The sequence below is a fragment of the Papio anubis genome, chromosome 4, assembly GCF_008728515.1.
Source record: "Papio anubis isolate 15944 chromosome 4, Panubis1.0, whole genome shotgun sequence".
NCBI lineage: Eukaryota > Metazoa > Chordata > Mammalia > Primates > Cercopithecidae > Papio > Papio anubis.
Window position 1 is genome coordinate 63956369 of NC_044979.1, and position 22786 is coordinate 63979154.

The following is a 22786-nucleotide window of genomic DNA, read 5'->3' on the forward strand; positions in this document are numbered from 1 at the left end:
GCACAAAATAGTCTGAATTATGTAATTGTTTTTAAATAACTCTGGGAATTTTAAAGAATTTTAAATGTACATTTTTCCAAATATCAAAATTAAAAGCCTATCTTAGCAGGTCTAGAATTTTCTCAGTAAAGGTTAGATAGTACCACCTAGTGGCTAACTGACGTTCATTGCAGTGAATTGCTGAAGACCTAGTTTTGGGTGGAGGGTGCAAATTAAGTGTCAAACTTGTGGGAATTAATAGCAACTAATTAATTCTACTTTTGACTCTTTAACTTCTATCTCTGTTGTCTTGGGAATATCCCTTATTTTTCTGGTTTGTGGAATTGCCATCTGGAAAATAATCAGGTTTGACAATCGATGACAAAAGTCCTGTGAGTCCGTCACACACATACTTCCTAATAAACCTAACTTCTATAAGACCCATATTTTTTTAAAATAAAATTATTCTAAAATTGTTTTGAACTCTTAAATATCTATTCTAATAAAAAGTTTTGTTTCTTGAAAATTCTTAATTTTTAATCTTTATGAAATGCTTGATCCATTAAGTTATATAACATGATATGGAATACAGTGCTTTTGTTTTAATGCTACATGTTATTTTTACTGCCATTAGACTTTCCATGACATTATTAGTTAATACTTTTACCTTTTTTGAGATTAAATTTTTCTTTTTATAAAAACATTTTAATCATTTCATAGTTATTGAGTTGACATGCAAAGGAAAATACAATGGGCTTAAAAACCAAGTCTATGAAATACATTTCTTTTTTTTTTTTTTTTTTTTTTTTTTGAGACGGAGTCTCGCTCTGTTCCCCTGGCTGGAGTGCAGTGGCGTGATCTCGGCTCACTGCAAGCTCCGCCTCCCGGGTTCCTGCCATTCTCCTGCCTCAGCCTCCCAAGTAGCTGGGACTACAGGCGCCCGCCACTGCGCCCGGCTAATTTTTTTGTATTTTTTAGTAGAGACGGGGTTTCACCGTGGTCTCGAACTCCTGACCTTGTGATCCGCCCGCCTCGGCCTCCCAAAGTGCTGGGATTACAGGCGTGAGCCACCGCGCCCGGCCCTGAAATACATTTCAATGCACAAAATTCAAGAAGAAAGATAATCTCCAAGAACTTTCTATTTAAAGACCTTCACAAAGTAATGCTTAATGTTTTCGAAAATCTATCTTAAGTCAACTAAGTTAGTGATTCTCAAAATCAGGTGAAGGAATCTTTTGGGCGTATACTTGTAAAGAGAGGGAAAGGCAAAGTTTGAAAATAAAAATTGCTTTGCCCTACCTGTTTAATTTTAGTTCAAAATCATTCAACAAATATGTATTAAGCATGTAAGGTAGAGCAGGCACATTGCTGTCAAATACATTTTGAAATCTCAAATATGAAGTTCGGAGATATTTATGATTATCAATTAAAAGCTACATAATTTTAAGAAATGTTGACAAGGTTTTATCTAATAATTACTCATTTTGATTTTGAACAATAAATATTTTTGAAGTTTTTCTTCTCTTTGTCTAATAATGAAAAATTCCTTTTGAAAAAATCCTAATCCAGTTTTAGCTTACCTGTCCCAAGAAACATTACATCGTACTGGCCATCTTCTGCAGTGACATGATCCACCACTATCTGTGTCAGTCTGTAATCCACATTGATTCTCTTGAATGTTGGTCCTCCTGCAACTGGGTATATGGACTTATACATCACAGAGTGCCGCTTTATGAAACTGATGACATCATCTGGAAAATCTCGGGTGGATTTAATCAGTGGGTCATAGGTTTTGCTTGGACACTGAAAATAAATGTGGAGGAAAGTAAAGACATTGTTTATGCACCTGAGAAGTTCACACTTATTTCCAACAAAGCTTGTATAGCTTATCATCAATAGTATTAAATGAATGGACAACAAAGTCAATATGGAATCATGTGTACTTGTAAATAAATGCAGTGTGCCTCCAATAAATGTAAACTCAGTTTTCTCCTTCAAAAATTTTCTAAATTATATCTGCATTTTTTAACGTTTCCATAGTGAATTATTTTCTTATGAAGATTATTTCTTCTGAAGATTGTTTCTAATGAAGATATTTGAAATCTAACTTGAAATAACTGTTAAGAAACTGATCTATAAACATGAGAACATGTGGAAAGCCATTATTTTCAATTTCTTTTGAGTAATTTATAATTTCGGTTCAAATGAAACCATGTTTAATTAAAAAATAAAAAAGGAACAAATAAACAGTTCACAAAAATTAATTTCAAAGTATTTAATAGCTTGAAATTGTAATTATGTAGTTTATTTTATGATTAGTGTGAAAATTACACTTCGAACAATTCAACAGCTCTTCTCCTAAAGAGTCTGCGAAGAAACCCTTACGGAATTTTATACTTCTGTCTAAAATTGACTTATGCGCCTTTCAGCATCCACTAAATCAATAGTTAGCATGACCTGCCCCCTGGTGGTAAGAGTAAAAAGTTCAAAATGGTCCAAATCAAATGAATTTTATGTGCCTTTATCCAAAAATAAAGGGGAAAAAACACTTTATGATTAGACTTTTTTTTTTCCAGAAAATATCACCTCTCCCACATCCTAAGTCTATTTTATGTTTAAACATATTGCAATTTAGGAAGGTACCTCATATAGAACGGTTCTGTTATAATATTTGAATTCCTAATGGACTAATGCATTCTTTTGGAGTGGAAAACTTTAGTCAATTAATGCAGTCATGGAGAATAAAATGATTGACAGTAAGGAAAGTTTTTTTTTTTTTTTTTTTTTTTAATGGTGCCTTTCCTTTATTTCAGTTTTTAGAGAAATTGGAAACAGTCTCCATGGAACTGAACCATTTATACTTGGCACTAATCAGAATCATGCCAAGGCTCCAAAAACATAATGTATTCATATCAAATATTCAAGAGTATCATTCTTAGGGAGCTGAAGATACTAGAACTAGTTCCAATATTTGACTTTGACCCCAAATTTTATACCAATAAAATAATAGTGACTCATTATGAATTAAAAGAAATATCAAAGAGGTTTTACTAAAAGTCTGTTAATGTTTTCCTATAAATACCTTAAGAATATCTTTAACAAAAATTTTCAATGTCTGGTATTAAGAAACTGATACTTTCTTGATATTTACTTATTTGTCCCAGGTCTGCATCAGAGAGATTAGAAATGTTCTAGAATATTAGCCACTTTGCATTTACTTAACACACTCTTAACTGGATGTCGTTCTAAAGATCTAAGTCTGCAGGTTCAATCATTATTTCCAGCACTTAACCTTCAGCCAAGTGGAATCCGTCAACTCGATAATGGAAGAACCCTGCATTAAGCAGATTAAGCAGGGACTCAAAATGGATATGGAGCTCAAATGATACAAAGCTCTTGTCCAATTATAGGCTGCATGTTTGAGGCTCAGTCAAAGACGATTCATAGCAGTCTTATAATGCCTGCGGTTCAATCTGGTTGGTGTATCATTAGAATCAAAGCCAGAGCAAGATTTTGCCTGCACACATTTTTTAAAAAGCCCTCCAACTTAAGAAAAAATCACTTTTGACTTTGCGGCTGTAGTTGTGCAGTAGCCAAAGTTTTCAAAGAAATAATATCATGACATTCAAGCCATAGTTTTTGATATCAAATTGTTAAATAATTAGAAATTTTAATGTGAGAAAGTATAGCTGAATGAAAATATAAACATTTAGGAAAAAATAAATATTAATTTTCCTCATTGCTCTGACAAAAAAGGTTTAAGTGTAATAAAATCTAAGGGGAAAAAAAGGGAAGGAAAACCTGGTTTCTATTGACTATAAAATGATCTTTGAAAATATGTATTTTTTCTTATGGCAGCTTTTCCTCATGGCATGTTGCCAGTGTTTGGATAAGATCTTTATCCTCTCAATTGCTATGCGTGATATCTCAGGTCTGCGTCTCCACTATGCTTGCACAAACGAAAATGATTTGGTAGAGTTACTCTCTGAGGTTTAGGATAGTACAGTTTGAATTAAATATTGTTATTTTAGTACATTCAAACCCGGGAAATTTTTGCTTTGATATCATATAGCTGTGCCGCACACAGATCTAAAAATAACGAGATGCCAAGCAATGTATGTAGGTAAGAGTAAAGTAGGAAAGAAAAATTCCATAAAGGAAAAGAGACAGTGTAGGGAAATGCTACATCTAAAGCAGATGGTCATTCATATTCAGTTATTTTCCTTTAACAAATTCTAGAAAATTCTCCTATGGCAGCTATACATCTCAGGTATTAGAAATCTAGTGGGTTTTTCTCTGTATGTACGTACTTTTAATTTCTCGGTATTAACACAGCCCACCTGAACATACCATGGGCGGCCATTTATTTCTGCCTTCAGTTTTCTTACATTTGCCAGTTTAGCTACTAGGAGTGTAGGAAATAAATCAGGAAATGTATCTGTGTCTCTACCCACTGTTGTAAAATACTCAAAGACAGTATTCTTCTCTTGTGCTGGAAATTTTAATACCAGAGCAAAAGAAGAAGAGAAAATAGAACATGCCTAGACATACCCTGAGATGAAAGGGAAAACCCGACAGCAACAAGCCCTGGTTCAGGGCCTATCTCCCATGGCTGGCTGCCACAGCTGGCTAGGTGTGATCATGTTATGCTTGGCAAGTCCGTGTGTTTGTCTAGGGCCTTTAGTAGTGGAGTGGGAAGCAATGGATAAGAGGAGAAAAATGGATTTTATCCAATGAGAGAACTTTTCCCCTTGGCAAGATCCCAGATAGCTGCCAAAGGATTTTTCTCCCTGCAGCTTCAGGCTATTCTCTACAGGTTGCAGTTTCCTTTTAAACAAATCAGAGGAATGACTAACATGAGGGAAGACATAGCAAAGGAAAGACAGAACTAGGCTTTCGTTTTCAGAAGCTTGAGTTTTATTTATAGAGTAAAAATGCAAATGTAACAGTTGCCATCTTATCCCCCTGCTTATTCATCAAAGAGTCAATCTACAACAGATAAGGGCAAGGAAAGATCCTATATTAAACATCAGGGACAAAGAGGCCTGGGGCAAACATAGAGAGGTAAATTTCTGTCCTTCCCTCTCCCTCTCTTTCTCTTTAAGGTTCCCTTTCTCTTAGAGGAATTTCTATGCCAGAAAAAGCAAAACACTATTGAACACAGTAAATAGCCTGGGATTTGAAGAACTTAATTTTAAAAGCAAATTACTTGCCCTCTGGAAAATAAAGCTGAAGCCAGTTGGAAAGGTCAATTCCTGTTGGAAGCCTCTTGACTATCTCCATTTTAGGGAAAAATGGCCTACACACAGTTAAAGGGAAATGACAGTGATATATGATACATCTCTTTAGTGTCATCTGTTTTAGGAATCTGGACTCAGAATGTCCACAGTCTAGTCCTGCCTCTGCTTCTCCCTTCTAGAACCAAAACCAGGACTGAATGAACAGAACTAGAGATATCCTCAGTAATTTAGAGAGATGATAAAGTAATTGTTATCCAATAAGTGGAAGGTAATGGAGTGAACAAATATTAAAGAGAAAATAAAACTGTGAATTCAATATGCTAGAGAGACATGAGTGAGCTACTGATGCCTAAAATGAGATATCCCCAAAAGTTTTCTGCAGACTTTGAATTAATTAGGAAAGACTTGCTTAAATGAAACAAACAATAACAATAAGATGTTAGCTACATTCCTCAGGCACACAAATGGGAACATAGTGTGAGACACTATGAGAGAATTCTTGCATCATACTCTGTAGTTTTCAGTGTCCTTTGGAAAGACTATTATAGTCCAACACTAGACAAATTTATAGAAAGTTCTGGATATTATTTTGAATTACATTTTTTTTTTTTTTGGTAAGTTACACTTATCTTTGAAAGTCAACTGTAAAACATGTCTTTTAAAACTCTTACCTAATAGGATCAGCAAAGTTTACAATTAAAATCTAATGTATGAGGTTAAGAAATACATATATTCTGAGAAACATCAGCTCTTTAGGAAAAGAATGTATTTGGAATCATGCTGAAGCTTAAGTAAAATAGTTTAGGTGGAGCAGGAAGAGAAAACAGGGTAGCTAAAGAGTTTTGACTTGTGGAATCCATGGTTACCTCAAACCCTTGCTGTTGAGAAGATCAACCAAGGTAAAAGTTGGAATTTCTAAGCAATATTCCAGTTCTAGTTGAAGAACACATTATGTACTTCAAGTCCACTATGAAATCCCAATTGTTGATATTATGTGTTATTATCCTATGATCCATCTTCTCCAAGGTTTGCTTTTGTAAAGCAAAATCAGAAACCAAGCTCAGGCATGGCAGTGATGCCTTGATATGCTAGAGTGAAAAAGACCTTTCTACAACAGAAGGGTATGCCAGGACCCAGAGACGGTTCATGGTAGTGCATTTATAAGATGAATTTTTCAGTGGATCCAGAATCAAAAGAACTTCATAATTTCTCAATGACTCTTACAATGTTAGAAAGTCTAATGATTTGATGGGAAATAAATGACTGTCAGACATATCTACACCTATATCTCAAGTTTGAAGGTTTTATCTTATAGCAAAAAAAGAGGAACAATAAAGGTCCTACAGCAAAAGAGGAAATTTTTAGCATTTACATTTGATTTTCTCTAGTGAAAACCAATGTGAGTTGTACATGATGGGGCCTTTGTTTTAGACAAAGATTTGAAATCTTGCAGAAGGGGACACATTTCATTATTTTACATTGGTGGTAGTTGAAAATATTTTTTTTTTCTTAATAAAGTTTTACAGAATATTCTTAGTCAAATTTTGTTAATCAAGATTTATAGGGTATTTTATTTTATTTTATTTTCTCACTAAAAGGACATATATTCAGAAGAAAAACCATGGAAGACAATTAGCAGGAAGAAGGAGGTTAGCTTAGTGTTTTTGATGTTTTATGTGACTTAATGTTTGTTTTCTCAACATAAAAGGAGTATTAAACAAGGGTTTCATTGAACACAGCGGCAGCTTTTGGGGTTCCTGTGTCTCACTTTGCAATCTGAGCTGAGTGTGCACACAAACAACCGTGGCTCACGGACCTGCAATTGGTATTGATCTTGGCACCACCTACTATTGTATGGGTGTTTTCCAGCAAGGAAAAGTAGAGATAACTTCCAATGATCAGGGAAACCAAACCATGCCAAGCTATGTCACCTTTACAAATGCCAAACAATTGATTGGTGATACTCCAAATAATCAAGTTCCAATGAACCGTGCCAGCATGACTTTTGACGCCAAATGTCTGACTGGATGTGATTTCGATGATGCCATTATCTAGTGTGATATGACCCCCTGGCCTTTCACGGTGGTAAATGATGCTGGCAGGCCCAAGGTCCAAGTAGAGTACAAGAGAGAGACAAAAAGCTGCTACCCAGAGGAGGTGTCTTCTATGATTCTGACAAAGATGAAGGAAATTGCAAAAGTTTACCTTGGGAAGACTGTTACCAATGCTGTGCCAGCTTACTTTAATGACTTTAAGGACTGTTAGCATCAGGACTATCAAAGATGTCGGAACTATAGCTGGTCTCAATGTACTTGGAATTATCAATGAGCCAATTGTCGCTGCTATTGCTTACAGTTTAGAGGAAAAGGTTGGAGCTGAAAGAAACATGCTAATCTTTGACCTGGGAGGTGGTGTTTTTGATCCTCACTATGGAGGATGGAATCTCTGAGGCCAAATGTACAGCCAGAGACACCTACTTAGGTGGAGAGTACTTTCACAACTGAATTGTTAACCATTTTACTGGTGAGTTCAAGTGCACATATGGAAGGACATCAGTGAGAGCAAGAGAGCTGTCCGGTGCCTCCGTACTGCTTGTGAACGTGCTAAGCATACTCTCTTTCAGCACCGAAACCAGTACTGAGATCAATTCTCTTCATGAAGGAATCAACTTCTATATCTCCATTAACTGTGCCCAATTTGAAGAATTGAATGCTGAGCCTGTTCTGTTGTCCTCTAGATCCCACAGAGAAATCCATTTGAGATGCCAAACTAGACAAACCACAGATTCCTGATATTGTCCTGGTTGGTGGTCCTAATTGTATCCCCACAATTTAGTAGCTTCTCCAAGGCATCTTCAATGGAAAAGAACTGAATGAGCGTATCATTTGATGAAGCTGTTGCTTATGATGCAGCTGTCCTATCTGGAGACATCTCAAAATGTTCAAGATTTTCTGTTTTTGGATGTCACTCCTCTTTCACTTGATATTAAGACTGCTGATGGAGTCATGACTGTCCTCATTAAGTGTGATACTACCATTCCTACCAGGCAGACACAGACCTTCACTGCCTACTCTGACAAGCCTAGCATGTCATTACCAAGGATAAAAAACTTGTTTGGCAAGTTTGAGCTCACAGGCATACCTCCTGCACCCCTTGGTGTTCATCAGATTGAAGTTACCTTTGATACTGATGCCAAGGGCATCCTCAATGTCTACTATCACTGATGACAAGGGCCATTTGAGCAAGGAAGACATTGAGCCTATGTTCCAGGAAACTAAGAAATACAAAGCTGAAGATGAGAAGCAGAGGGACAAGGTGTCATCCAAAAATTCACTTGATTCTTATATGTTCAACATGAAAGCAACTGTTGAAGATGAGAAACTTCAAGTCAAGATTAACAGTGAGCACAAACAGTAGATTCTTAGCAAGTGCCATGAAATTATCAACTGACTTGATAAGAATCAGACTGCAGAGAAGGAAGAATTTGAACATGCACAGCAAGAGCTGGAGAAGTCTGCAAGTCCATCACAAACAAACTGGACTAGAGTGCAGAAGGCATGCTAGGAGGAATGTCAGGGGGATTTCCTGGTGGTAGAGCTCCTGCCTCTGGTGGTGATTTTCAGGGCCCACCACTGAAGAGGTTGATTAAGCTAACCCAAGTATAGATGAAGCATTGTTCTACACAGTTAAAGCACCGAAGAACCCAAATTTGCTGCAAATTCTATGGCAGTTTTAAGGTCAAGTTGCTATAATAAATTAGTGGGCATTCTCAATGCTTGAATATGGAACATGTGCACAAGGAAAGGAAATAACATTGCACTTTATAAACATTGTATTGTAAGTGGAATGTCTTAAACAAAACTGTATTTAAAGTTGGTATCAAAAAAATATTAAACAAAAGAAAACTAACCACAACCTCCACCCCTGAATAAAAAAAAAAGATTTTGAGCTGAAAATGAGCATTTACTTAGTGTCTCTAGTGTTGGATAGTGGAAGAGGCAATGCTGGTGTGAGAAGTTCAGTCTCTAGGTATTCTACCCGGGATGTTTCTTACCATGTTATGATGTTCCTTAAATATGGCTTTGTTTCAAATTTTTGAAGCAAGAAATTTTCAGGAATCCTTAGAATCACCATTTTTCACCACCTATTTTTTTAAAACTATGTAGATACAAAAAAGTAAACATAAAAGGCTTTTCTCATGGTTGAGCTATTAATAGAAATTATCATGCCTTTATGTTCATCAGCGTCCACATAGTAAAACAAACTTATGAAATATTTAAAAAATACTTATAACTACCTCCTTTTATTTCCTACCAAAAAATGGAGACTTAGTTGGGAAATTCATGTGTAAACTTTTATCTGTAAAAGTAAAACTAAAACAACTAACATTTAACACAATAACAATTTGGGAGTAAATAGAATTTAAAAAGGAATTGTTATTTTCACAAAATCAAACATTTAGTAGTTGTTTAAAAATGGTGGCAAAAGGATTCAAAAAAAGTAAAACATGCATTCTTTTTGATAAGGGAATGATTTAAAACTGAAACTCACTTTTGAGTAAACATTTATTAATACTTTACATTTACACATAAATCTTAAAAATACCTTGACAACACAAAATAAAACTGCAGAGTACATCAGTTATAAAAAATAAACTATCAAATTGGAAATTTTCTGCCTTTACAAATCTTTCTCACATTCTGGGTTTTCTAGTAGTTTGTTATTTTGGGTTGGATTCAATTTGGTTTCTGTCTCTGACCTGTATGATTGATTCACTGTATCATGGACTCTTTAATATTTTATTTCACTTGGAATTTTCTATTACCAAGACTCGGCAGGTCAATAATGATTGAAAAAATCCTCCTGAACAAAATATGGCTTGTTCAAATATTCTATCTGGACAGCAGAGGGCGGAAGAATCACTTGAAGTGAAGGCATTCTATAATATATCCTTTTGCATCCTTGCATTTCTAGGCTTATTAACATTGCAGAGCAGTGATGTCACGGTTAAGCTAGGAGTTTAAGTTTGACTTTTTGTCAAAGAAGTACAGCATTCTGTCAAAACCAAAAACTTAAAGTAAGCATGGCACACTGCAAGTTGTAGTGTTTATTTAACTGAGTGATAATGTCAACAGAAGTAACTACTGGGAGAACAACTTAGAATTCAATCTTAATAGCAATACAGGTGCAGAAAATGTAAAAACAATTTTTTTTAAAGTAATCTATGTTAAAGCTTTAACTTAAGTGTAATACAGCTTTTAGTAAAGGTTCTAACAATTTCATAGAAAGCAAATTATTCAGCAATACTTTTATTAAAGTAAGATGTGTTCCTCTGAATTGCAGTAAGATAAATAAGTGTAATAAGGTTTCAAAATTCATTATTATTTGTGCAGAGAATAGACAAATCTCTGGAAAAAATAGCATAAGGTTCTGTTTGGTTGTTCATTTGTTATCATTTTGAAGGTAGAACAAAAGGTGGGTTAATGGCTTTTGATTTGGAGTTAAGTAGAGTAAGTTTAATTCCAGTCATAACAACCCATAAGCTGTGAGATCATGAACATATTTTTACCCTCACTGGGCTTGTTTCTTATCTATAAAATTGGGATAATAATACCTATGTGTTTGTTTTAAGAATGTAATGAGATAACATATAAGGGCTTATCAGAGTGTCTGGATCGCAAGGCGTGTTAAATCATGACTTTGATCAAAATATGCTGGATATTTAGAGAAATAGAATCATAACTTCATGTAAACAAAAATTACTGAAATTGGGCTGCTTTTAGAAAACAAATAATAAAGAATGCCAGGAGATAATGTAAAATTCAATGCAGCTAATTTTAGGTGGGACATTTGGCAGTATATCAGTGAGATATATATTAGGAAATAAGTGCATATTAGATAATATTAACGAATAGAGAGAGAAGATTGATCAGAAAATTCAACATCCCTCTTCATTCTGCTGTTTTTGGCAATATGATATTGGTAAAGTTATTTAATTATTCTGGGTATTCATTCCCTCCCCTGTAAAATGAAGGTGAATTATGTGGTCTTTATCATTCACTCCAGTTCTTACATTCTCAAATTTTATAAGCATAGTTACCTGATATGCTGTGAAATATAATTTCAATGATTTTATGTGTAGTGTTATTAATGGTAAAGTTAGTTTCTGTAAAGTGTATTTGTATAACAGATTTTCACATCACATACATGATGCTCCTAAATTCAACATCAGTATTCTAAATATAAGACATAATGTAGAAAAGCAGACTAATAGCATTTAATGCTAATAGAAAACAAGATGTTGTAAAAATGACTGAAGAAGCAATGAAGTAAAAGGCTACCTATCTATGCATGATTTTAGACATTTTCAAATTTGGTCACAGTGATTTCAAAGAGAATACATAAGTAACTAGTTATTTGGAAATAGCTGATGTCCTTAGCTACCACAGATTTCTATATAAAGTCCGCAAATATGTTAGTAGAAATGATTGTCACTACTCTAACACAGAACCAATTGGATAGGGTTGATCAATAAAAATATTTTAAAATACCTCAATATTGTTAGTCTCATACTAATAAATTTATATTATGTGGTTTCTACTTATCTAAAGAGAGCATAGATATAACAGTTTAATTCAGTACAACAAAAAGAAAATCCTCCTTCCTTTAACCACGCCTGTAAAAATAAATAAATAAATTTTGACAGTAACTGGCATGTTTAAAATCTCTCTGTTCTATAAAGGGACATAATATTTGATGAAAGAGAGTTTTCTCGGTGGAGTCTTCCAGAGGGAGACTTGGTCTTTCTGTCTCTATAACCGATTATCGCCTTAATAGAGGCTACGGTGGAAAGATTCATTATTAGGCATGGTTCTCAGAGCTCAACTTCAGGTGCAAATGCTTTTACATATTTTTAAAGGCATAGAAATTGTCTGATAAATATTAATGTTGAGAAAAAATTGAGTAATAACTCTCTTAAATGACCCTTCTTTAGTCCTAATAATGCTTTTGTTTTCTCAAGTTGTTAGAAAGGAAAAATTAAGTATTTATTTGATGGTTTAGATACAGGCTATTTGCTAAATAATTTTGAACTTTCAAGACAATTTCTTACAGCATAAAGACTGTATTCTGAGTAGCCAGCAGAAGAGACCACTATGTTGAACATAATTTGGTGTTTCTTTTCTCATCAATGAAAGACACTCCTCACTGACATTTTTGTTTTCCTACTTTTGGGGAGTCATTTACTCATATTTCAGAGAAGTGTATGTGTACTTATGAGGACAGTCATGTAAACGGGAGTTCTCTTCAAGCTTTGCATGACATTCACAGCTGTTCTAGGCAGCAGCAGGGAAAGCGGTGACAACCACCACTTGTAAAGCATCTTAACTTACACTCAAGTTGGAAAATAATGTAACCGTGATGCATCAGCATGTAGTCATTTTGATAATTATTTTCTATTTCTGAGTATTATAGGACTCAATGTCTACATATGCAAATAATTTGTTATTGTTGTAATAAATGTGAATAGTTTCAGCTTCCAATTCATTCTCCTATGATATCTAGATAATTGAAAAAAAAAAAATGGCCTGAATGGTGACAGTCTTTATTAAAAACAAATAAAAACAAAAACAACCCAAAGCCAAAAAGCTCATGTAGTAAGAGAAGGCTCAGAATGTGACAGTCTATAATATGTAACCCCAAAGTATTAATACCGTAAAATTTACCCAGCTAGAGCCGTTTCCCAATTTTAATCTCTCTCTCTCTCTCTCTCTCACACACACACACACACTCCTATGGAAGGTTAAAAATTTTAATTTAACATTTTTATAGTGCAATATCATAGTATAAAAACTAATAACTGGGACTTAGAGTAAGAACAATGACCTTGAATCACAGTAGAAACCAAGAATTTGGAGCTTGGGGTTGAAACCCAGTCCTATTACTAATTAGCTTTGTGATCCTGAGCAAGTTACTGTATCTGTCTGTGCCTGACATTCCTCATCTGCATAATGGAATTAATGATAATAGCATGTGTTTCATGGGATTATGATCAGTATTAAGGAAGTTAATATTTGTAAAACATCTAGAAGAATATCCCCATATCCTAAGTGCTATATTACTGTTCAAATATAAGTAAATGAAACTAGCAAGTACAGCTATGATATTCAATGAATAAAAAATAGTTAAAAAAGAGAATGACCTAGGCCAGGTCCAGTGGCTCATGCCTGTAATCCCAGGACTTTGGGAGAATGAGGCGGGCAGATCATCTGAGGTCAGGAGTTCGAGACCAGCCTGGCCAACATGGTGAAACACAGTCTTTATTAAAAATACAAAAATTACAGGTGTGGTAGTGCACACCTGTAATCCTAGCTACTCTGGAGGCCTAGGTAGGAGAATTGCTTGAATCCGGGAGGAGGAGGTTGCAGTGAGCCGAGATTGCACCACTGCACTTCAGCCTGGGCAACAGAGCAAGACTCTGACAAAAAAAGAAAAGAATAACCTAATTAAAAAATGGGCTAAGTACTTGAATAGACATTTCTCCAATGAAGACATATGAATGGCCAATGGATACGTGAAAATTGTTCATCACTAATCATCAGTGATATTGAAAACAAAACCACAATGAGATATCACTTCACATCTGTCAGGATGGATAATATGGATAATATCATAAAAACAAAAGGTGAGTATTAAGGAGGATGTGGGGAAATTGGAACCCTTGCACACTGTTAGTGGTAATGCAAAATGGTACTACCACTATGGAAAACAGTGTGGCAGTTCCTCAAAAAATTAAAAATAGAACTACTACATGATACAGCAATCCTGCTTCAGGATATTTATCTAAAATAATCAAAATTCACATATCAAAGATATATGAAATATTATCACTCTTAGATAACTGCAGCACTATTCACAATTGCCAAGACACGGAAACAACCTAAATGTCTGTCAATAGATGAATGGATAAAGAAAATGTATGGTTGGTGTGTGTGTGTGTGTGTGTGTGTGTGTGTGTGTTTGCGTGTTATATGTATACGATATATCTGGGATTATATATTATATATCTATATACATATGAGACTTGTATCATATATATAAATGTATATATGATACATGATACATTTAGACATTCACACATCATACATATATTTATATATGATATATGCATCATATATGTATATATCTATATACATGTGATACATGTGTGTGTGTGTATATGCATAAAATGGGACTGCATTCATCCTTGAAAAACAAGGAAATTCTACATACACTATGCAACAACATGAATAAATCTTAAGGACGTTATGTTGAGTGAAATAAGCCATTTGCAGAGAAATAAACACTGCATGATTCCACTTATATAAGGTATCCATAATAGTCAAAATAATAGAATCAAAAAGCAGAATGGTGGTTTCCAAGGGCTAGGAGGGAGCAAAACGGGAAGTTACCAATCAGTGGATATAAAGTTTCTGTTAGTTAAGAAGAACAAGCATTAGAGATCTGCTGTACAACATTGTACCTATACTCAATAATAATGGATGGTAAATTTAAAAATTTAAGGGGATAGGCCTCATGTTAAATGTTCTTATCACAATATTAAAAAGTGAGAAAATTAAAAAAAAATGACTCCTGAAAATCATGCTATTATTTAAAAAAAAACACGCTTCCACAAACATCGTTATTACTTTATAATCAAGTCAGAAACCATCCTTGAAACAAATTTATATTGAGGAATTATTAAGGGGAAAATAGAGATGGTTGTATAGTATGCTTCCCAAATTTAATTAAGTTATATAACAGGAAGATGGAAACAGAATTCAAAAAGCATATCTACCAGCTGGTTCTCCTTTAAGAATGAACATATGAAAAGATAATATTCAGTAAAACTTGAGGAGTTAAGTCAATACTTTTTCTCAGATATTTTGGTAATCATTTTATACCTCTTGGTTGTAATATTCAGAATAAATCCAAAATGAAAAAACACATTTTTTCCTCTAATATTAGGTCAATAAATAATCCTGATGTTAACATAACTTAAACTGTCATAGTAATATCAACAAACGTTTTAAAAATCCTTTTACTTAAAATGCATATAACAGCATTTTGAACTGCAGTTGTTTTTTGTTTTAAACAACTGTATAAACTTTAAAATACATTCTTACATCATTTGTGCTTTAAACATGATTTATACTATTTGAAAAAAAAATTTGACTGAGGGTTGTCTAAAATTCCTTTCCCATTTAAAAAATGCATGTTATTCTAAGGTACAATTAAGTAAAGAAAAGATAAATGCATACCAAAAAAGAGATAAATTAAGTGAACCATTATGACGTGGTCTTTTCAAAGTAGAAGTGGGGATTAGAAGACTAGAGCTATCTGCAGAGCTGTATGTCAGAAATAATACTTCTTTGACATTTCCATCTAATTTAGAATAGCTGTCATTCTAGATAACTAAATCTTTCCAGTGATTCTATAAACATAAACATGCTGGGGATAAGCTCCATATTGTCAGCATGGTTACATCCTTATGACATAGTCCATTGTTTCTCAAAGTAACTAAAATTCTTAGTGAAATGTTAAATTTAAATGAAGGATGAAAATGCTAATACATCACTGCAAATAAATAATGGTTATTACAGCACATGTGGCTCTGGTGAATAGCAGAATTTATCACAATTAAATTAGGAATTAAATATGAGCTTAGGAAAATAATTTGATTATTAGGTTGGATACATACTGTACCAGGCCGCGGATAAGGAATTCTCCCATCATACTGCACCCAACGATGGTCTGCACTTTCCTTATGAGCATACGGACCATTAAAAACTGCTCTGATGTCAGCCATGCTGTACACACAAACAGCAGAGCCTTTGAAGATGGAGCTGAAAAAATAAGCGACATCATTCAATCATTCACTGATGAATTCAATAAACATTGATTGAGCACATACTACCAGCAGGTGCTGTGGACAAAATTTACTTAGCACATTAAATTTGACGAGCACTGTAGACACAATGTACCTATGTCCTCAAGTGGCTTATAGCCAAGCAATTCTAAACAAGGTGCAATAATAACTCCATTGCCAGTAAATATGGTAAGCAAAGTAGAACATGCATGGGTACCCAGTATTGGGCTGCCAACTAAGTTTTCAGGGAGGAGGTGTCATCTAAATTGACACCTAATAGATAAACAGAAATTATCTAAAACAAACCCTGGAGGATAAAGAGGAATATATGCATCAAAGATTGTTATATTTTTCTATATGTTCTTCTATTTTATTTAAAGTTATCATAGTGTAATGCATTTCAAAGAGCTTACAAAATAAGTGATATTATTTATTTTAAAAATAATTATTTAAATATTTTAATAATAATACTCTCATTTGTTTTCTTACAATGAATGAATATCTATAAACATTATTTGCTAAATTACTTATATGATTTTTATTAAACTGATTTTAAAATGTTGAAACAATCTTTTTCTTTTTGGTCCTCCTTAAATTTATGAGTTTATGTATTACAGCAGCTCATCTGAAACTTAAAGTAATTAAAATTACACAGGATTAGAGAAAGTATTAAGAGGCAAAAAACTCCATAGGAATTTTTTCAAATTTTTGAAAACTAATAAAAATGAACACTAATCAGATGTCTTTTTATTTTGCTTTATTTCTAGAAATTAAAAGATACTTTCTTTGAGTTGAAAACTTTTAATCATTCCCATTTTCAAAAATGAGATCACCCTTTATGATCTAAGAAATATATTAAACATCTTAGCATTAACAAGCTAATGATTCTCTAGCATGGAAACTCAATTATTAATATTCTTGGAGTGACATTAATGGGAATCTTTAGAGAGGTAACAGTAAATAGGTAGGTGGGAGAAAAGTAGCTGCTGAGAATAGAGGTGGTGTTGCCACAAAAATCACAGAACCTGCCTAGGATATTTTAAAGGTATGATGCCTCATGCTTAATGGCATTGCCATTATTGCAGGTTAATTATGTCTTCTTGCTGGACAAAGGATGTGATATACATTCCAATGTCACCTTGGTCTTTAGGATGGCATTAAAAACAAACCAATAAAATATAAGAAGAACAAAGAGCTAACTTGTAACTTCAAACTCTGGGTGGGCAGAAACTTAATAGGAGAAAAAAATGAACAAGAATCTTGGGGCTATATTTTCCTGGCACATATCCGTGCCTTGTGTGTGGAGCACAGTGACTTCAAAGAAAGTGCTGCAATTGGAAAGGTGCCAATGGAACTGGGATTGAGATACTTGACTAGAGGCACTTCTTATACCTTTTTACATTAGGATATAAATTAACAGAAAAATGGGGTCCAAAATAGCAGCTTCCTAGGAAATCGTCTTTATTCTCATATTTAAACATTCACATCCTATATCTTATAATTAACCAAATAGTGTTTTGTTTTCTGATATATTCTGAACCAGCAGTGCATTTCAGTTTATGAATAAGGTATTGTGAACTAAATGAGGATTGTGCCACAGAAATAAAATTATATTGTATATATGAATAGATTAAAAATGTATTCACTAGGAGGCAGTAAGACCTTTTCTTCAGTACCAATATCAGTATCTTCAATTCCTTCTATGCTGATGTCAATATACATTGATAACGATTGAAAGCAAAACTGGAAAATATGAAAACTATTTCCAACAATGTAGGCAGTCATAGGGAACAGGAGTAAGGGTGTGCTTTGAACATAGTCAAATTTAAATTACTGAATTCAATAAAATTAAGGCAGGGGGGCCTACATATTATTTGAGAAAGTTTCATAGATGCTAGTATAACTTTTTTTTTTTTTTTTTTTTTAAGACAGAATTTCCTTTTGTTGCCCAGGCTGGAGTGCAATGGTGCAATCTTGGCTCACTGCAACCTCCGCCTCTCAAGTTCAAGTGATTCTCCTGCCTCAGCCTCCTGAGTAGCTAGGATTACAGGTGCCCACCACCACACCTGACTAATTTTTTGTATTTTTAGTAGAGATGGGGTTTCACCATGTTGGGGAGGCTGGTCTCAAACTCCTGACCTCAGATGATCCACCTGCTTTGGTCTCCCAAAGTGTTGGGATTACAGGCGTGAGCCATCATGCCCAGCGATGCTAGTACAGCTTTTAAGGAAGTCAGAAGGTCTCAATGATAAGTACATGAGAGCATTATGCAAAAAGAAGACAAAAATACAGGAGTAGAAAACATGAAATTATCTTCATTTTCAATCTTTTTTTTTTTTTTACTACTAATAGGCTGCTTCTCTTTGAGCAAGTAATGTAAACATTCTTTGCCTAAATTAGTAAAGCGGTGAAATACTCATAATAGCCACACCTATCTTTGTAGGGTAACTGGGAAATGATAATAGGATAGCATGTGATGATGTTTTAAAACTTAAGAGTGTCCCATCTCATGATTATAGCCTTAAAAATGAACTTAACCATTTACCCACATATTTCCTTAGTACTATCAGTATGACACATATCTTGGAATTATAATAATTAATATATGCAAACAATTTTTTTTTTTTTTTTTTTTGGTGACAGGGTCTCTCTGTGTCACCTAGGCTGGAGTACAGTGGTACCATCATGGCTTACTGCAGCCTCTACCTCCCAGGCTCAAAGAGTCCTCTGACCTCAGCCTTCTGAGTAGCTGGGACTACAGACATGTGCCTCCATGCCTAGCTAAATTTTTTTATTTTTATTTTTGTAGAGACTGGGTCTCACTGTGTTGTCCAGGCTGGTCTTGAACTCCTGAGCTCAAATCATCCTCCCCTTGGACTTCCAAAGTGCTGGTATTATAGGAGTGAGCTGCTGAGCCCGGTCTGCATATGCCTTTTGTACACAGAAAATTTATTTTAGGATTTTATCTCACAGATATATTTGTTCCTATGGGGAATGGCATTTGAACAAGATTAGTTACTGAAGCATTATATGCAAAAGTAGGAGTTTGGAAATAACAGAAATGTCCACGTTCAGATGACTGGTTAAATAACTTGTGGTAATTATTATAGCGAATGCTATGCTGGTGTAAAAAGAAAAAATATATGATTTTTACATTGATATTAAATGATTTTTAAGGAACATTAAGTAAAATGGTAAAATGAAAAAAAAATGTTTACGACATGCTACTACAAAGGCAGGGACAAAAAGATCCTATAACTATATTGGCTTGCATACATATACAATTCTCTAGAAGCATTAAAAGCATTTTGTTGAACATACCTGGTTGTAGTAAAGACTCCGTATACTACAGGATTTCTTTCATCTCTTGTGGGGAGTAAATATATATCTTCTATTAAAGGGCAAAAATAAATATTTACTCTTATTTTTCAGTATTACATTTGCTTTTTTGTTAATAATACAACTGAAACTCTGAAAATCTAAACAGTTTATAAGATTAAAATAACAGAGGCACTATATTATGCCTTGAGAAATCAAATATAAGATTGTTTTTTTCTCACTGACTATGTATAGTATGGTACAATTGATAATCTCTAAGGCAGTTTCCAATTAGAAATCTTTGATTTCATAGAAAATACAAACCAAAAAATAAGTAATTTTTACGCTCTAATGTAAAAAAGTTCTGTCCTATAATTGTGTCGTTAGTAATTAATTTACCTTTTTTTTTTTTTCTTTTCTTTTCTTTTTTTTTTTTTTTTGATGGAGTCTTGCTCTATCACCCAGGCTAGAATGCAGTGGCACGATCTTTCCTCACTGCAACCTCTCCCTCCTGGATTCAAGCAATTCCGCTACTTCAGCCTCCCAAGTAGCTGGGATTACAGGTGCCCACCACCAGCCCGGCTACTTTTTATATTTTTAGTTAACAGACAGTTTGAACTTCTGACCTCAAGTAATCCGCCTACCTCCGCCTCCCAAAGTGCTGGGATTACAGGCGTGAGCCACCACGCCCAGCCTCATTTACTTATTTGGTAACCGTAAGGAAATAGTTACCCCAAAATTAGTGCAGTATTGACAGTAAGTTATGTGCGAATAATATTCTTTAAAAGATTAAGATGTGAATGTGCTTACACACAATATGAGAGGTCATCCATGATTACTCAATATATACTTTAAGCTTGTAAAATACACAATACTGATGAAATAATTTAATGATATAGATTATCATTTATACATTACATGGCAAAAACAAGAACAAGTTCAAGAAGCTAAAAGCTAATAATGCTAACATTATACACAACCAAAAAAGAAAAAAAAAAATCATTCTAGGACTTGGAAGGAGTTTTTGAGGGAGTGAAGAGGAGAAGTGAAATAGAAGAAGCTGTCTACTGCTTGTGCTTATTCTTTTCATCAACAAGTCGGAGGGACAGTGTTCACCAAATCTCCTGTACTTGCCAGCAGAGGGCATCCGTGGAACAAGGAATCCAACTTTTCCTACCTATAGAAGGTGGCTCCTTTCAAAATGAAAGACTGCACAGAGAATGGATGAACTTTGTAGTTTCAGAGCTCATACCTTTTTGTGTCTTGCTGGAGTTTTGTTTCCTTCACTTACTTTGAGGACTCTTACAAAGAGAAGAGTTACTGCATTACTACGTGTGCCCAGACCTAGAGCACTTCCGTGTACTTTGCGTGTGAATTTCAGTAAGAACCACTCCTGTAAGGTTTGCTCAGCTATAATTAATCAGGCCAAATTGGAGCCAAAGGGAAACAAATGCCAAGTTACTTAATTAGGCAGTAAGGCTTTTCCAAGAAAGGAGGAAAGAAGGAACTTACGAAGCTCATCAAAGTAAGTATCTGCCCCATCACTTCCAGGAATTGAGCAAATCAATCTGGCCTTAAGAAAAGTCGTCCACTTGTTTATCAGGCTGCGTTGTCCTCCTACATCATTCTGACATGGAAAAACAAAAACAAAAACAAAAGATAAATATTTACCAGCACAATTCTTTCATTCACGAAAACTGGTAGCTATTACAGGTATTACAGTGTTTTATTGATGCCATTGTTTACAAAGACAGGGGATCCAGATATTGAATCCTTGAACTTTAAAATAAGGGAAAAGATAGTATATGCCCTCAATCTTAAATGTTTTTCTCATAGTTAAATGAATTCAATACAAGCAATTCAGCTCTACTGGATGAGTAGATGCATATAAGGTAATAGTAAAGGCAACTTGAAATTAAATCCCACCTGCCAATTTTTTTGCTTCATAACTTGCAAGAGACTATTTATTTTTTTAAGTCTCTACTTTCTCATTGATAAAAATGATAAATCTCTTGAAATATGGTTAGTTAATTTTGTTGTTGTTTTTCAGAGATGAGGTCTTTCTATGTTGTCCAAGCTGGAGTGCAGTAATTATTCACAGGTAAGATCACAGCCTCAAACCCCTGGGCTCAAGTGATCCTCCCACATTAGCCTCCTGAGTAGCTGATACTACAGGTGCATACAACTGTACCCAGCTGAAATACGGTTAGTTTGATGAGTAAATGGGGAAAAAAAAGTCTATAAAATGCTTAGCATAGTCTCAGGCAACTTGAGTTCAATGAATGCTAGTACTGGCTTGTATAGTATTTATAGGATTAAAAAGTATTTGTAGCCTTTAGCAATATGTCTCTTTATAGACTTAAAAGACTTTTTCAAATTTAATATCTTACTGATTAAACATCAATGCAACATAAACATATGCATAATAATACATATATAAAAACCATCCTTTTGCCTATAATCACAGCACTTTGGGAGGCTGAGGCAGGAGGATCAGTTGAATCCAGTAGTTCCAGACCAGTATGGTCAACATAGTGGGATCTCATCTCTACAAAAATTAGTCATGTGTGGTGGTGTGTGCCTGTAATCCCCGCTATTCAGAAGGCTGAAGGAGAAAGATTGCTTAAGCCCAGGGGTTCGAGGCTGCAGTGAGACATGGTTGTGCCACTGATTCTAGTCTGGGTGACAGAGCAAGATCCTGTCTCAAAAGCAAACAAAACCAAAACAAATCTTTTAAATAATATTTATCTATATTTTCCATACTTTATTTGTACTCTGAAATGATTCATTAAAAATGGTCTTTAAGCATTTAGCAAAACATAGACACTTAAATCAATTACACAATAAAAAAGATTACAGGCCGGGCGTGGTGGCTCACACCTGTAATCCCAGCACTTTGGGAGGTCAAGGTGGGTGGATCACGAGGTCAGGAGATCGAGACCATCCTGGCTAACACGGTGAAACCCTGTCTCTACTAAAAATACAAAAATTAGCCAGCCATGGTGGCGGGTGCCTGTAGTCCCGGCTACTTGGGAGGCTGAAGTGAGAGGATCGCTTGAGTCCTGGAGGTTGAGGTTGCGGTAAGCCGGAATTGCACCACTGCACTCCAGCATGGGTGACAGAGCAAGACCCTTCTCAACAAAAAAAAAAAAAAAAAAAAAAGCAAAGAAATCAGTTTTTTATAAACTATTTTATTCTCTGCATAGAAATCAGACTTTTCAGCCAGGCTCACGCCTGTAATCCCAACACTTTGGGAGGCTGAGGCAGGCAGATCACTAGGTCAGGAGATCGAGACCATCCTGGCTAACACGGTGAAACCCTGTCTCTACTAAAAATACAAAAA

At 34.7% G+C, this 22786-nt stretch overlaps 1 protein-coding gene and 1 pseudogene across 2 annotated transcripts in view; one reads left to right on the top strand and one right to left on the bottom strand.

Moving 5' to 3' along the window:
* SEMA3D (semaphorin 3D) overlaps positions 1-22786 on the bottom strand; it is a 203422-nt gene that overhangs the window by 27234 nt on the left and 153402 nt on the right. For both annotated transcript variants that reach the window (XM_017956998.3, XM_009203529.4), the window contains 4 exons: positions 20956-21070; positions 19447-19516; positions 15958-16102; positions 1560-1782 (listed from right to left, as the gene is read on the bottom strand). In XM_017956998.3, the coding sequence (XP_017812487.1) occupies positions 1560-1782; positions 15958-16102; positions 19447-19516; positions 20956-21070 (553 nt within the window). The remainder of the gene's footprint in view (positions 1-1559; positions 1783-15957; positions 16103-19446; positions 19517-20955; positions 21071-22786) is intronic.
* On the top strand, positions 7059-8638 carry LOC116274502 (annotated as a pseudogene).